The 15,476-nt window shown below is 55.7% G+C and overlaps 2 protein-coding genes across 6 annotated transcripts in view; one reads left to right on the top strand and one right to left on the bottom strand.

The window, feature by feature from the left end:
• The first annotated feature begins 22 nt into the window (after positions 1-22).
• RASAL1 (RAS protein activator like 1) overlaps positions 23-15,476 on the top strand; it is a 45,660-nt gene continuing 30,206 nt past the window's right edge. For all 5 annotated transcript variants that reach the window (XR_007145817.1, XR_007145818.1, XM_047827856.1 and 2 more), the window contains exons 1-2: positions 23-1,535; positions 1,673-1,855. The gene's annotated coding sequence lies outside the window, so the exon portion shown is untranslated. The remainder of the gene's footprint in view (positions 1,536-1,672; positions 1,856-15,476) is intronic.
• Positions 2,159-7,053, bottom strand: CFAP73 (cilia and flagella associated protein 73). Its single transcript, XM_047827867.1, has 6 exons — positions 6,849-7,053; positions 4,665-4,770; positions 4,034-4,138; positions 3,494-3,694; positions 2,705-2,926; positions 2,159-2,395 (listed from the first exon to the last, which is right to left on the bottom strand). The coding sequence occupies exons 1-6, from the start codon at positions 6,902-6,904 to the stop codon at positions 2,159-2,161; spliced, it is 927 nt and encodes a 308-aa protein (XP_047683823.1). The 5' UTR covers positions 6,905-7,053.

Genomic DNA, 15,476 nt, shown 5'->3' with positions numbered 1-15,476 from the left:
CTGAAGAGCTGCGAGGGCATGGGCTGGGGGAGGGGAGGGGAAGTGGGGTGGGGAGCAGAGGGCTCAGCTGTTCCCCTCCAGCTGTGAAGGAGTTAACACGTCCCCACCGCACCACAGAGGTCAGAAGCTGTCCTGGCCTCTGCCCTCCAAGCCTTGGGGTCCTGGGACGGTCAAGGCAGCCTCCGGCAGCTGGGTTCTCAACTGTGCCCATCCACAAGAGAGCCTTCGTGAGCAGGCGCCCCGCAAACGGGTGTTTGCTGTGTGGCTCTCTTGCCGACGCTGTTTTACTCACCAAACACCCGCCTAGAATTTGCCAGAATTTGCACCAGGCTTCGTTCCAGACACCTGACAGACATCAGCTTGTTTAATGCCGTGACTGTCCTGGGAGGCAGGACCCGGTGCCAGGCCATGTGGTGGATGAGGGACTGGTGCCCCCCAGCTAGCCCACATTTATTTAGTTCTTGCTGTATACCTCTCATGCACTTCCCACGGCAGCCCCAGGGGGCACGGCCGTCCCATCTTTCCGGTGAGAGCCACTCAGCACATACCCCACAGGAAGTGTGCACTTCCTTTCCAGGGGGCCCCCCTGTCCCCCTGCTTACCTGGGTCAGGGCTAACAGGCAGGTGTGGGCTTGGCCTGCCCAAGACTGGCCAGCATGGCAGAGAGGTCCAGAATGAACAGCTTCACCTGGGGGTCCCCAGCACAGCCAGAGTCCCATCCCAGCCCCCGAGGGTCCCGTCCCCACCCTCCACCCCAGGATGCTGCAACGCAGGGTTTGGGGGTGGAGACCCCTATTAAAAGCCAGCAACGTGCTGGTTACCAGCAGCCGGCGAACCTGCCCTAAGCTGTTCTCGGTTCTTTGGGTCTCCGTCCCAACCCCCCAAATGGTTTGTGGTTGTCGGCAGGTACCCTCATAGTTTCCTAGCTGGCTATCACTTGCGTTACAATTAAAAGTATTTTTATTTGCGACGATTCGTTTCCCCCTTTTTAAACAGATCGGGCATATTCACCTGTGTCTGGTCTGCTCCCCTCTCCGAACACTCCCAGATTTTGTCCTAATTAAACTTATTTATTGATACGAACTTCATGAACGCCCATGGGTCCACTGCCAAGAGCTAGAACTTGAACGAACTCATCTTTGGGTTCTCCCTTAGCGTTTGTCACAGAGAGGGAAACTATATTTCTAACAAAAATTGGAGAGAGTTAGGTTACCCCTTGTCGTAAGTGGAGGACAAGTGGGAAAATGCTACAATGAATGCAAAACCCAGTCTCTGCCTTCTGGTTGGCCGCTGTCGCCTCCACGGGGTGTGAGGCCCAGGCCCAGAGACCAGAGAGCACTACAGGGGTTAAAGGTAGAGTTGCCCCACAATGAGCCTTTCTCTTTGGTAGAATCGGGGTTGGTTGAAAAGGGACGGGCATTCGCCTGCTACGTCATAACTGCGCCTCTGTCCCTCCTGGAGTCGTGCACCGCAGGGTGCTGGGCCACACTTGGGAGAACTGGAGACATCCATCCCTCTCCGGGTGTGGAACAAAGGTAGGCTCCCGGGGCCCCAGTTCCTGGCGTTTGGTTGGGGTCGAGGGTGCTGGGCGCAGGACAGGAGTGGCAGGGGCTGGGGTGCCTCCTTTTGTGTTTCTTCCGCTTAAAGGAACCATGCTCTGGGTCCCCATTAGGAACAACAGAGGGGTCCGAAACCCCCTCCCTCTGTAAACCATGTCACATATTCTGCAACCTTGCAAACCTGAACGACTTGGGCCACAGTGCCATTGGTGGTGCCCTTGTGCAGAAAGACGAGGGCACGGCCCCGCCCTCCCTCTCCCTGGGGAAGCAGAGGCCTGTCCCTGCCAGGAGCAAGGGTGAGTCTCAACCTGGTTTCTTATTGATGTCACACTTGTAATGCTGTCTGACCCTGGGACGAAAGACAGACTCTTGGCCTAAAGTACAATATCGTCACACACCTCGGCCCTTGGGCGCAAGTGAGAGGCCTGGGACTCAGAGAGGGGCCTGGCGGCTTGCTTCTGGCCACAGACCAGATGCCCCGCAGAGCCAAGACCAACCCAGCCGCCTAGGCAGGGTTCCCAGGTGGCCACAGAGCCCACATCCCCCCCACCCCGTGGGGGGGGGGGGGGGCTGGAAGTGTGTACCCTGATCACAGAGGGTCATACTGAACCCGGAGACTTCAGGCACTGTGAAGCTCTGAATCTGGGGGTTGGAGGGCACGTAAGGAGGGAGCTCACCTGCTCCAGCTGCCCCTCAGTGTCCTCGATGTCCAGGGCAGGCGGGTGCGTCTTGTGCCGGCACACTAGCTGGAACAGGTTGAGCGCTGCCATCCTAGTGCGTCCCAGGAGAAGGGTCTTCTCCGCCCCCGTGTTCTGGATCTGAATCCACTTGGATTCCTGCAGAACACCCCGCCCCCTTCCCCGATCAAGGTTTGGGCCTGCTGAGGAGGGTGGGGGGAGCCCCCTCCCTTCCCTCCAGTCTGGCGCGCCGGGGCGCCTCCGGGAGAGGAGTGCAGGAATTGGGCGTCAGGTTGGGCTAGGACTGGCCTCCTGTGTCCGGAAGCGCGTTCAGATGCTGGAATCCGCCCGTTAGCGCTGCTCCCCTCTGGGGTAACCACTGCCTTCTGCTCTTAGCACTCGTGGCACTCCTCTCCGGAGGTGGGAGGCTGGGGTCCCGGGTGCCCACCTCCTCCCTCCCGGCCGTACCCAGCGCAGCGTGCGCTCCCTCGCGGCCTCCAGGCGCTCCAGCAGCTGCACTCGCCGCTGGCCCTGCCCGAGCAGCTCGCTCTGCCCCGCGTCCCGCAGCCGCTGCAGCCGAGCACGCGCCTCCTCCAGCTCGGCCAGCCGCTGGCGCTCCGTGAGCCTCAGCGCCGCCTGCATATCGACCAGGCCGTCGAAGCGCGCCACCAGCTCGGGGACCTCTTGGAACTAGGGTGCGGTCAAGATGGGGACTCAGCCGGCCCGCAGCCCCCTCCCCTCCCCCCGCCATCCGGCCCCCCGGCGCCTCCTCGGTTAGCCCACGTGCAAAATGAGGGTATCGCACGGCCCCTACCCCAGAAACGAGGACTGCTCTCGCCCCTCCCCACCCCAGCATAAAGCCTAGCCAACTTCACTGCCTGTGATTAATATTCATGTAGTGTTCATGTATTGTTCAACTGGTATCTATTGAGTGCCTGGGCACACCCCCTCCTTCTCCTGTGTGTCCCTGAGTGAGAGTTACCATTCTGAGCCTCAGTTTCCCCGTTTGTTAAAATGGGGGGGGGACCCGGGTTTCCCCCATGCGGTTGACAAGAACAGGACTTACATCACCGGGCGTTGGGGAGAATTCAGAGCAAACCTTGTCCCTGGCATACAGTCAGTGCTCAATAAGTGGTGATTCCTGGCATACAGTCAGCGCTCCAGTAGTGCACACCCAAAGCCTTTCCAGAGGCCACCCGACCTGGTAGCCCGGCTGCATGGGGGCGCCGAGCCCCAAAGCCTCCGCAGGGTACTCACCTCCGGCAGCTGCTCCAGCACTCGCCCCAGCAGGCGCGCGCAGGGCTCCAGGCGCTCCAGCCGGCACCGCAGCCGCGCGCGCTCCCGCTGCAGCTCCTCGACCTGGGCCCGAAGCCGTAGGGCCTCCGCCTCCCGGCGGTCCGCCTGGAGCCGCTCCTGGGCCGCCCTCCGCAGGGCGCGGCTGCGCCGGGCCTCCGTGTCCTGGGGAGGCGGACAGAGCGGAGGCGACCGTCCTCGGGACCCGGGAGCCCGCGGGGCTCGCTGCTTCCACCGCCCCAACTCTTGGCGCGCCCAGCCGTGGTAGCAGACAGGTGGCCCGTGGGCAGAGTGAGCAGTAGCTCTGATTTTGGTCCCTCTCCTCTCCCCCACGCTTTTTGAAAACTCGAATACGACAGGCGGTGCGTGTGTATTTCCTACTCTACAACCTCTTGTACTAGTCAGCACACTTTTAAAATTCCCGAGCGAGGCTGACCCTGCAGGATAGAGACTCCGAGACTCCGTGACCCGCTGACCTGCCTCCCCCCAGCAGTCTCCACCTACCTGCAGGAACTTGTCAAAGCGCACAAAGGACCCCTTTAGCTCCTGCTCCTTCTGTTCCAACTGTTCCCAGCGCTCTTTCAGCGCTGCTCTCGTGGTCTGGAACACCTGGGGGAGGTGAGGAGTGGGTGTCTGTGTGTTTGGGGGTCCAAGTTATCCAGTACTTTCAGGATCCTACTTATCTGTTGCTCCTGAGCTTGTCCGCACGCCCCTGCTCAAACCCGCCCATGGCTCCCACCACCCCCGATGAAGCCCAAATGCCCCCCACCCCCTGCAGCCAGCTTCCCTGTGCGTCCTTCTGGCCTCATCTCACCCGCTTCCTCTGACACTCTGCCTTCCAGACGTTCATCCACCTGTGTTTTGTCCTTGCCTTCCAGTTTTGTATGTGCTGTTCCCTCTGCCCGCTTCTCCTTCCTCACCCCACCCTCCTTTACTGGCTAAGCCGACTTGCTTGCCCTTTCCCAATCCCCAAGACATTACTTCCTCCAGGAAGCCCTCCTTGACCACCCCTTCGTGGAGATAGAGGCTTCCTCTGGGCTCCCGCAGCGTCTTCTCAGTGCTTCCCCACCTGGACACTTGTGGTTTTTTTGCTCTGGGGTCCCAAAACGTCTCAGGGACCGCAGTGGAGGCTCACCTCCTTCTGGGCCTGCAGGCCTCGGTCTGCGTCTATCAGCTCCTGCCTCTTCTCCAGGAGACGCAGCACTGGCGGGAAGTGGTCCACACTTTGCTCCGGGATCTTCCTGGAGGAGCTCCAGGAGGAGGCAGGGATGAAGGAGGCAGAAGGTGGGGCCCCCAAACCCCCCCCACTAGTGCCTGAAATACCCCCATTAGCCCCACGCTAGCTGCTGAATTTATTGAATTCGTTCAATAAATTGTACCGAGCACCTACTCTGTGCCAGGCATCTTTCCAGGCACTGAGGGGTGCAGGTGTGCACAAGGCAGACAAAATCCCCACCTTCCAGAAGCCACCAGGCTGCTGGGGGGGCAGAGCACACAGAAAACAAACCTAACAATGAATAAGGCTAGGCCGTGGTAGGTGCTCAGAGGAAAAATTAAGCAGACAAAAGGAAATCTTTTCCTTTTTAAAAATTTATTAACTTATCTTTATTTTATTTTTATTATGTGTTAATTTTTGAGATAGAGAGACAGGGAGAGAAAATGAGCAGGGGAGGGGCAGAGAGAGAGAGGGAGACAGAGGATCAGAAGCGGGCTCCGAGCTGACAGCAGAGAGCCTGACGCGGGGCCCGAACCCACAAACCGTGAGATCATAACCTGAGCCGAAGGCAGTCACTTAAGCACCTGAGCCACCCAGGTGCCCCCCCTTTTTTTTTTAATTTTTTTTTCAACGTTTTTATTTATTTTTGGGACAGAGAGAGACAGAGCATGAACGGGGGAGGGGCAGAGAGAGAGGGAGACACAGAATCGGAAACAGGCTCCAGGCTCTGAGCCATCAGCCCAGAGCCTGACGCGGGGCTCGAACTCACGGACCGCGAGATCGTGACCTGGCTGAAGTCGGACGCTTAACTGACTGCGCCACCCAGGCGCCCCTTTTGAAAGAGAGAAAGTGTGCACACAAGCGGAGGGGCAGCAGGAGGGAGGAAGAATTTTTTTTTTTTAAGTTTATTTACTTATTTTGAGAGAGAGAGAGAGCGCGCGCGCATACGAATTGGGGATGGGTAGAGAGAGGGGGAGAATCCGAGGTAGGCTCCAGGCTATCAGCGCAGAGCCTGACACGGGGCTCAATATCACGACCCTGAGTGAAAATCAAGAGTAGGAGCCTTAACCGACTGAGCCATCTAAGCGCCCCAAAAGGAAATCTTTCGACAGGGAGATGAAAAAGTCTCTCAGAGGAGACTCTGAGGTCGTCTGGGCAGAGACGCGAAGGGCAAGGGGGAGTGAGCATGTGGACACTTGCAGGGAACAGCCAGTGCGACGGCCCTGAGGGAAGGACCTTGGTTTGTGGAAGAGCTGGAGGCTGCTGTTGGGGGCAAGGGCCGTCAGAGAGGCAGGGCAGCCGCCGGGAGACCGGTGACGGGGTTCCGGGATAACACAGAGATAGTGTGGTGCTGGTCAGGTGGTTGTAGGGGAGAGGTGAGGAGGGCAGGTTCCAGCTACAGCTGCTGCTGCGATTGGGGGTGGGGGGAAAGGAGAGAAGGATGAACTCAGAGCCGGAAGGCCGGGGCTGGTGGAAGTCTGGATGGGGCGCAGGGGAGACCAGCTCCTTGCTGCGGCCAGGCTGCGTTGGGAAGGCTGTTCGGCCTCCCTCAGACGTCCCTGGGAGGGCTCCAGAAGGAGGCTGGGATCTGGAGGCATGCTCTGGGGTGGGGGTGGGGGGGCGGGGGCGCAGTGCTGCACACAGCCCTCCATGGTGCTGTGTAGAGAGCAGAAGGGAGGCTCCAACAGAATGAGCGGGAGGGCCTTCCCGGCACCGGTCCGGTCCAGACCGACACTGAGCTTGGGCCCCTCGGTCACTGCTGAGCACAAAGCAGGCACCCGACAAGCTTCCTCTACTCCTCCTTGAAAGCGCAGAGCTTTGCAGGGATTCCCATCTCAGTGCAAAGGATCTAATCGCAGCCGCCGGATGGCAGCCAGGGGTGGGGATCCGGAGCAGAGGCTGTTAACCCAGCTCTGCCCTGACTAGCCCAGAGACCGGTTTCCTCTGAGCCTCAGTTTCTTCCTCTGTGAAGTGGGGACAGTAATACCCCAGCAGGAGTTGCCCAAGGAAGCCAGACGCCACGGGTGGGCGAGAGGAAGGCACGGGTCATCCCGCCCGCTTCTGCCCTCCTTCCAGCCCTCCCTGCCATTCCAAGACACTCACGCAGGCAGTTTCTCTTGCAAGGCCAGTCGGAAATATTCCTCCCAGGGCACTGCCATTGTGCCGGCATTCACCCGGGCTTTCTTTCCACGGATGGAGTTTTGCACCAGCCCAGGGGGCCCTGGGGGTTTCTGATGTTCTGATGGAGGGCAGTGTGGCAGCGGGCTCTGTGCTCCGCAAGGCGGCCACCTAGCAGGCCTTGGTTGCCGGGGCAACCAACCACACAACATTCCACAGCCGGCCTGAGGCCTCGGGAGTCCATCCTGGGAGGGGAGAGGGCAGGGGGCCGCCCAAGGGGGGTAGGGCGGGGAGCAGACTCTGCCTATTTCAGAGATGGCTTTAAGTCCCTATCTAAACTGGGGTGCAGTGGAGAGGAGGTGGGTCCTTCAGCCAAAAATTTACCCATTTGGTGCCGCATGCTGGTCAAGCCTCTCCGTGGCCGGGTGGGATGGGACGGGACGGCTGTCATGGTTGTAACGGTTAGTTGTCTGTTCAAAGAGTAATTATTGGGCACCCACTGTTTGCCAGGTCCTGGGCAGGGCTATTCACTCCCTGGCAAAGTGCTGAGGGCCTACTACGTTCCATCCCTCCGAGGGTCAACACCTTTTGCTGGGGATGGGGCTACCCTGGCCCAGTCTCATGGAGCCCCCAGTGTGGTTAAGAGAGATCAGCACCACCCAGGGGAGGCCGGGTTGGAGGAGCCCCAGATTTGGGGGATGGGGAGGAGCTGACATACCTTGAGCGATTACTGTTGTTCAGGCACTGTGCTAAGCGCTTTCTATGCAATGTCTAAGTTAATTCCTAAAAATGGCACTCTAGGGGACGGTATTAGAGAAAAGCGCCCAGACCAAAACTGCAGATACCCATGGGTCCTCCACCCAGAAATAATACACGCTAGCATCTCATCGTCTGTGCTTTCGATCGTTTTATTTTTCTGTTTTAAGTAATTTTTTTCATGTAAAGAAATATATTTTCTTATTGCAGAATAACACTGTTAGGAAAAACCATGCTTATAATGCCTACATTGCTTAAAGCAACTCCTAAGCATTTTGTCAGAGCACTAATTAATTAATTTATTTATTTATTGTTTATTTGAATGTTTATCTATATTTGAGATAGAGACAGAGCATGACTGGGGGACACAGAATTGGAAGCAGGCTCCAGGCTCTGAGCTGTCAGCACAGAGCCCCACACGGGGCTCGAACTCACAAACAGCGGGATCATGACCTGAGCCGGAGTCGGACGTTTAACCGTCTGAGCCACCCAGGCGCCCCTGAGGGCATATTTTTAGAAAGGAGCTAAAATAATGTACATTTTCTCTTGGGTCGTTTTGCATTCAATTGCACATATATCTTTCTGCACACATTGACGTGAAGTTATAAGCTACACGACCTAATTTTTTTCTTGGTTTAAAAATATTGAGGTATAATTTACATAATGTAAAATTCATTTTTTTTTCACGTACAGTTCTATGGGTTTGGCAAATGCAGAAAGTCATGGGTCATCACCACTACAGTCAAGGTACAAAATGTTTCCATCACCCCCAAAAGTCCCCATGCTTCTTCATAATTAACCCTTGTCCCCACCCTAGCCCCTGGCAACCGCTGACCTGCTCTCTGTCCTGATAGTCTTGCCTTTGCCAGAATATCAGAAATGGAATTCTATACTTTGTAGCCTTTTGAGTCTGGATTCTTTAACACAGAAGTGTTCATTTGAAATTCATTCCTGTTGATGGGTGTATCCATAATTTCTTCTTCTTCATTGCCGAGTACTATTTGATGGTATACCATGGTTTGTTTACTCAGCCTCCCGCTGGGTCATTTCTGGTTCTGGGCAATGACAAATAGAGCCTGTGTATTCATGGACAGATTTTTGTGTGAACATAAGCTTTCATTCTGCTCTGTATAAATATGTAGGAGCAGGATTGCTGAGTCATATGGTAAGTATGTGTCTAACTGTATGAAAAACTGCAAACTTTTTTCAAAGTGGCTGTACCATTTTTAAAAAAAATAAGTTGCTTTTTTTAAAAGTGTATTTATTTGGGGGTGCCTGGGTGGCTCAGTTGGTTGAGAGACCGACTTCGGCTCAGGTCATGATCTCACGGTTTCTGAGTTCAAGCCCCACATCGGGCTCTGTGCTGACAGCTCAGAGCCTGGAGCCTGCTTCGGATTCTGTGTCTCCCTCTCTCTCTGCCCCTCCCTCACTCATGCTCATGTCTCTCTCTGTCTCAGAAATAAATAAACATTAAAAAAATTAAAATAACATAAAATAAAGTGTATTCATTTATTTTGAGAGAGAGAGAGAGAGAGCAGGGGAGGGGCAGAGAGAGAAGGAATCCCAAGCAAGTTCCTCACTGGTAGTACAGAGCCTGACACAGGGCTCGAACTCCCGAACCGTGAATTCATGACCTATGCTGAAACCAAGAGTCAGACGTTTAACCGACTGAGCCACCCAGGTGCCCATGGCTCTACCATTTGTACATAGACACCAACAATGCATGAGAGGTCTGATTACTCCGTATCCTCGCCAGCAGCCGGTATTGTTGGGTGTTTTTCAGGTCATTCTAATAGATGTGTAACCCCCAGATGACTCTTTTATTTAGAGAGCCGTGTAGACATGCATGCAATTTAAGAAGTAATATAGGGGCGCCTGGGTGGCTGAGTCGGTTGAGAGCCAGACTTCAGCTCAGGTCAGGATCTCACAGTTCATGGGTGTGAGCCCCGCATCCGGGCTCTGTGCTGACAACAGCTCAGATCCTGGAGCCTGCTTTGGATTCTGTGTCTCCCTCTTTCTGCCCCTTCCCAGCTCACGCTCCGTCTCTCTCTCTCTCTCTCTCTCTCTCTCTCTCTCCCTCTCTGTCTCTCAAAAATAAAAAAAAAATTAAATAAAAAATTGAAAAAAAACTTTAAGAAGAAATACAGAAAGATCCCATATCCCTCCACCCGGTTTCCCCGATGGTTCCATGTTGCACCTGACCCCACAGTATCACAACCAAGAAATTGACATCGATACAATCCGCCAGCCTTAATCAGGTTTCACAGCTTTACATGCACTCATGTGTGTGTGTATTTAGTCCTATGCAAAGTTATCACATGTGGACCCCTGTGACGGTCACCGTCAAGCTGCAGAACGTTCCTGGCTGGGATCCTTCATGCCGCCCTTTGCTAGCCAGGACCCCTTCCCTCCCTCCTGCCTCCCTAACCCCTGGAGACTATTTATCTGTTCTCCATCTGCATAGTTTTGTCACGTCAAGGATGTTACCTAAGTGGAATTGTACAGTATGTAACCTTTGAGGCTGGCTTTTGCACTCCGCTTTGTTCTCTGGAGACCCACCCTACTTGCTACATGCATCAGTGTTTATTCTTTTTGATCGCTGAGTAGCGAGCCGTGGGATGGATGGCCACAGTGTAACCATTCAGGTAGAAGGGCGTTTGGGTTATTTGCAGTTTGGGGCTCTCTTGAATAAAGCCGCCGTGAGGATTCACGTCCTGGTTTTTGTGTGAACGTAAGCTCTCACTCCTCTGGGATCGATGCCCGTGAGCATAACCGTTAAGGAAACTGCCATAGTCTTTTCCAGAGTGGCGGTACCATATTCCCACCGACAATGCACGAGTGATCCGGTGTTTTGTTCTGTTTTTTCTTCATCCTCGCTATTCTCACCACTTTTGTTTTAGCCATTCTGATAGGTGCAGTGATGTCTCCTCGTGGTCTTTGCGCTTCTCTACTGGCTGTAATGACGAGGAACATCTTTTTGCGTACTTCTTTGCCATCTGTGTCTCCGCTTCGGCCAAATATCAGTTCCGCATCTGTCGCCTGTGTTCTAATGAATTGTTTTTAGCCGTTGGGTTTGGGGAACCTCTTTATATATTCTAGATACACGTCTGGATGTTCCAGATAGACCTCTGTTGGGTATTTTCTCCCAGGCTGTAGCTTGTCTTTTCATTCTCTTCACGTGGTCTCTCGCAAAGAACAGTTTTAAACGTTGACGGTCCGATTTGCTGCTTTTTCCTTCATGCGATGTGCCAAGCCCAAGGCGGGACTTGAACTCGGCCATCTGGTCGTGGAGCCCACCTTCTCAACTACAGCACTTCAGATACCCTTGAGCCCGTCTTGGATCTCTCCCTCCTCAGGCTCCATTCCCTTCCTTTCCTGCTCGGAGGGTGTCCTCATCTTGAAGCTGCTAGGCGTCCTTCCCTTTTTAATCTCTATTCCCTTAGAGGTGGTTTGTTTGGGTGTGGGGGGGCGGGCGGGAGGGCAGATGTTTATTGAGCACTTACACTGTAGCAGGCACCGTGTGAGGATACAACAGTGGTTAAGGCAAATCCTGCCCACATGGGACATACAGGCTGATGGGGAGGTCAGAGGCCTCAAATGACTACAAATATGTCATTATGCTCTGGAAGGCCTAGGGGAAGAAGCCCAGGGTGTAAGAAGCAGGGAGGGAAGCCTCTCTGAGAAAGTATCATGTGAACCCAGACCTGAAGGATAAAGAGGGGTGAGAAGAAGAAAGGAAAAGTATTCCAAGGAGACAGAACAGCATGTGCAAAGGCCCCGAGGCAGGAGGATGTGGCTTCTTCCTACAAGAGAACAAAGGTCTGTCTGTCGGTGTGCAGAATTCAGGGATGATGGGATGGGTCAGGCTACATCCCTCCATGCCCCAGGCCTTTGCATTTCTGCTTTAAATGGGGCCTTGCTTCCAGGTCCTCTTGGGGCTCCCCTGCCACGCTGCTGAGGCAGAGGTCCCAGCCCCCCTCCCCCCACCTCTCTGTCCCCTTGGCCTGGGAGACGGTTTGGGTCGGGCTGCTGAGTGACAGCAGGACACAACTTCTAGGCTGGCCTTGCCCTTGGCCACAACCCGTAGCTCTGGAAATATCCACTCTCCCCGCCCCCAGATCTCATGCCTGGGTGGCCTCCCCCTGCCTACTTCTCCATTCCAAGGCAGGGGTGGGGAGGCCACCTTAGGGAGAAGGGCCGAGGAAGGAGGAAGCAGGGCGTCAGACTGGCAGCCGGACACGGTGTTTCAGGCTGTGGGGGGAGGGGACCTACTGCTTCCTCGGCAGCCAGCCCACAGGAGGGGCTTGGGAATCCTGCCCACTCCTCCCACCGCCGCCTCCTGTCCCACGTGGCTCTCTGCCCAGAATCGTGCCCCGCGATCACAAATGGGGCTTTGTGCTCCCGAGACAAAGAACGCACTCCTCACCCCCAACCTGGGCCCGGGTTTGTCCGCCTTGCCCCCGGCCTTGGCCTCAGAAGGGATGGTGCCACTTCCAGGAGGGGAAACTGAGGTCTGGAGGGGCAGACAGGTCTGTGGAGCCAGAGGAGGGGTCTGTCCCCGGTTTGGGGGCGGAGGTGTAGCGGAGAGGGGGTAAGTCAGCACTGATTAAGCTGCCACCCTGGGCGCCGCGGGGAGAAAGGAAGTAAAAAAATAATATGACTATTGTCACGACGAGAGAGGCCAGATTCCAGCCCTGGAGGGGAACAGAATTCTGTTTAACCCAGCGAGTGCGTTCTGAGTCTTTCTTAATGTGCCACGCGGTGTGGGAGGCGCGGCATGAATCAGACATTGTCCCTGACATTTAAGAGATAAGACGAGTGTGTAAAATACCACAAAACAAGCGAACAAGAGACCAAGGTCACAGAACGGTGCCAACAGGCAGGGGTGAGGGGAGTGGAGGGGGGTGGTCGTGGCTGTCTTCCCAGCTGTCTTCCAGGGCTCCCCGGAGGCCGTGCGCCAGCCTCAAAGGCCAGCAGTGCCTTCAGAAACTGGAGGGCGCACGCATTATTTTTCTGATTATGAAAGCAGCGCATGTCATCATGCCTAGGAAAGCCCTGGAGCTCCTGCCCCACTCCGATGCCCGCTTTATCATCTGCGTATCACTTCCTACCTCCTCCCAGGAGCGATTTCGTTAGCTGCCTGCTACTTCTGTCAGTTCCCCACTCCACCCGAGAGCCCCAGGAGAGCAGGGCTGGGCTGTTTTATACCTCACTGTATCCCCACTGCCTGAGACACGGCAGGCACTTGATACGGATCCGTGGAGTAAAAAGAATATTATATATATATACATATAATATTTTGTGGCATCAGAATCATGCTGTATAGCTGGTCATGTGTACTGTGTTTTCCCCATTACCTACGTTTTCTTTTTCAGCCTTTTTCCCGCCTCTGAGAACATCCGTTTTAACAGCTTTGTAGTAGTCTATGACATTGACATGACATTGTCTATCCTTTGTTCACTGCCCCCCCCCCTTAATCTTGATTCAGTTGAATCAGTAGGACATAAACAAGGAAACAGGTAGAAAAGGGAGTGAAAGGGCTTTCTTGGTGGAAGGAACAGACAGGGCAGGGGCAGTGTGGGGTGGGGTGAGGGGACGTGACTGAAATCTTAAGAGTGTTGAGTTCGGGAGTGGTGTGTTGTTAAACTGACCCCTCCCCCCCCCCCCCCCATTTTAGCATTTGCCAACCTGCATGGTGTAAATTCTCCCACCGTGGACGATCTCAAGTTCCCAATGTGGCATGGCTGAACAAGGAGTCGGAAAGCCATGGGCACAGCCAGCCCTCAGGAGCGGTCACCAGTGCCCAGGCCCGGTCCCTCCTCTGACATGAGAAGCTCTCTCTGTGGTGTTTATGAGCTCTCCCTGGGCCCCAGGCTCAGCCTTTCGGATGCAGTGGGGGGCGGAGGGGGGGGGGGACTCAGCCAGTTCTGGGCGGTGGGGCCCATCAGGGTACAAGAACCTGACCTTGGGACTTCGCTTATCAGATTTTCTCCGCTGAGATGCAAACTTCCAGATTCCCCCTGCTCAGCAACCTGCAGCCGCCCGCAAGTGTGGCTGTTCCATCCCTCCCTGGAATTCGGGGTGGGGCCTGGTGCTCCACGGGCCACATCCTCAAGATCCAGCCTCAGAACTCAGCCACCCAGTGGGGCTCAATGTCAGGCACAGCAGGGGGTCAGGAGGTCCCATGGGCACTTACTGAGCCCTTGCTGTATGCCAGGCTATGCTAAACACCTGATGTTTTTTCCATCCAGTCCTCACACCCAGGCTATCAGGTGGGTGCCATTATTAGCCCCACTTTACAGATGAGGAAACTGAGGCCCCCAAAGGGTAACCCACCAAGAACACCCAGCTCAGAAGTGTAGGTGCCAGGACGCAGTCCCGGGTTGGCTTGGCTGGATGCTAACACCTCTGCTCTTAACTCCTGAGCTCAGCATTTCTTCCCGCTTATGGGTTTAGGGAGCCCTTGTTGCGTGCACCCCATGGGTGCTAGACCATGTAGACAGTGAGCAAGGAGATGATCATGGGCTTAGCGGAAAGGGGAAGGGGAGGAGGCTAACCACTTCTCAAGCACCTACTATGTGCCAGGAATGATGCCAGGTGCCCTCCACTGCCTCTTGATTACCTCTTACAACAGCCCGTGAGAAACGTGAGCCCCTTCCCACATGACAGCCCAGGCTTGGGTGCTCATGACCCACGCTCCCCTCTCCTAGCTGGGTAGCCACCAGTAGGTCCCACACTCCTCTCGGCCACCGTCACCCGTTGGCCCCTTGATAGGAGCTGCCCTGGGAGACCCCAAACCCTATGCCAGTTTCAAGTCAAAGCTTCTCACAACAACAGGAAGTGGCCAAGCCATTCGGAACGTTTGAGGTCTGTGGCCACAGCCCCAGGCGCATTTCAGGGTCCAATGCCGGATACTGGACAGGTGACAGAGTTAGCTCCCTGGCGGCCTGGCTGGCACAGTCCGTAACCTTCATAACCCCCCTGGGGGCCTGGGGAAGGGTGTTCGGGAATGTGACTTCCTGCTCGGCTCCGGAAGGCTGGCCGAGATGGCTGGTGGCGGTTTGGCTGGCATCCCAGGTGGCCCAGGACTAGGTCCCTCAGGTTCCACCAGGGGTCCCTGGGGGCCGGATAGCCTGTTTGAGATCTCTGCAGGGTCTCAGAAGAAAAAGCGTTAGCCAAAAACTCCCCCCTAGGTGGGGGTGGGAAAAGAGCCCGTCTTGAAGTAGCTCTCACGAAGCACGTACCGGTTTCCCCCGGTGAGGATCAGGGGTGACTGGTAAGGCTCAAGAGTGGGGAGGGTGGGTGTTTAACACTCCCCTGGGGCTACTACTGCTCCGGATTCAACCCTGGATCACCTCTCGTACCCCGCTGTAGGATGTTGCAATACTTCTAAGCCCGGCTAGACCCACACCCCAGATGGGGTAACTGAGGACCTGTCTTTGGAGGTTGCAGGACTCAACAGATCGTGGCCAGCTGGGGGGGAGAACTCCAGGGATCTGAATCCCTTACCAGCCCGGCTGGAGTCGTTGGGTGGGAAGTCAAGGAGGGAGCTTGGGAGGCTGATGGCTACTCCGGTGGCCGGGCAGGGCTCCCCTGGTCCCGCCGGTCTGGGCGTTGGCTGCTGCAGTCATTCCGTGGGGGCCTTCCCATTGGTGCCCAGCCCTGGGCTGACCCAAGTGAGTCAGGCCTGGTGCCAGCTCTTCCAAGAACCCTTAGGCGGGTAAACAACAAACTCGTGGCGGGGGGAGGCGGGGGGGGGGGGGAGAATTGGGGGGGGGGGGTGAGAAACCCTGTGTGTCAGGCGCTGCCCCGGGACAGGCTCTTCCTGTCCCATTGTTTCAAATGTGCTTTTCAAAC

The sequence above is a fragment of the Prionailurus viverrinus genome, chromosome D3, assembly GCF_022837055.1.
Source record: "Prionailurus viverrinus isolate Anna chromosome D3, UM_Priviv_1.0, whole genome shotgun sequence".
NCBI classification, from domain to species: Eukaryota; Metazoa; Chordata; class Mammalia; order Carnivora; family Felidae; genus Prionailurus; species Prionailurus viverrinus.
Note: the sequence above shows the minus strand (reverse complement) of the source record. Positions and strands in the feature narration are given on the sequence as shown.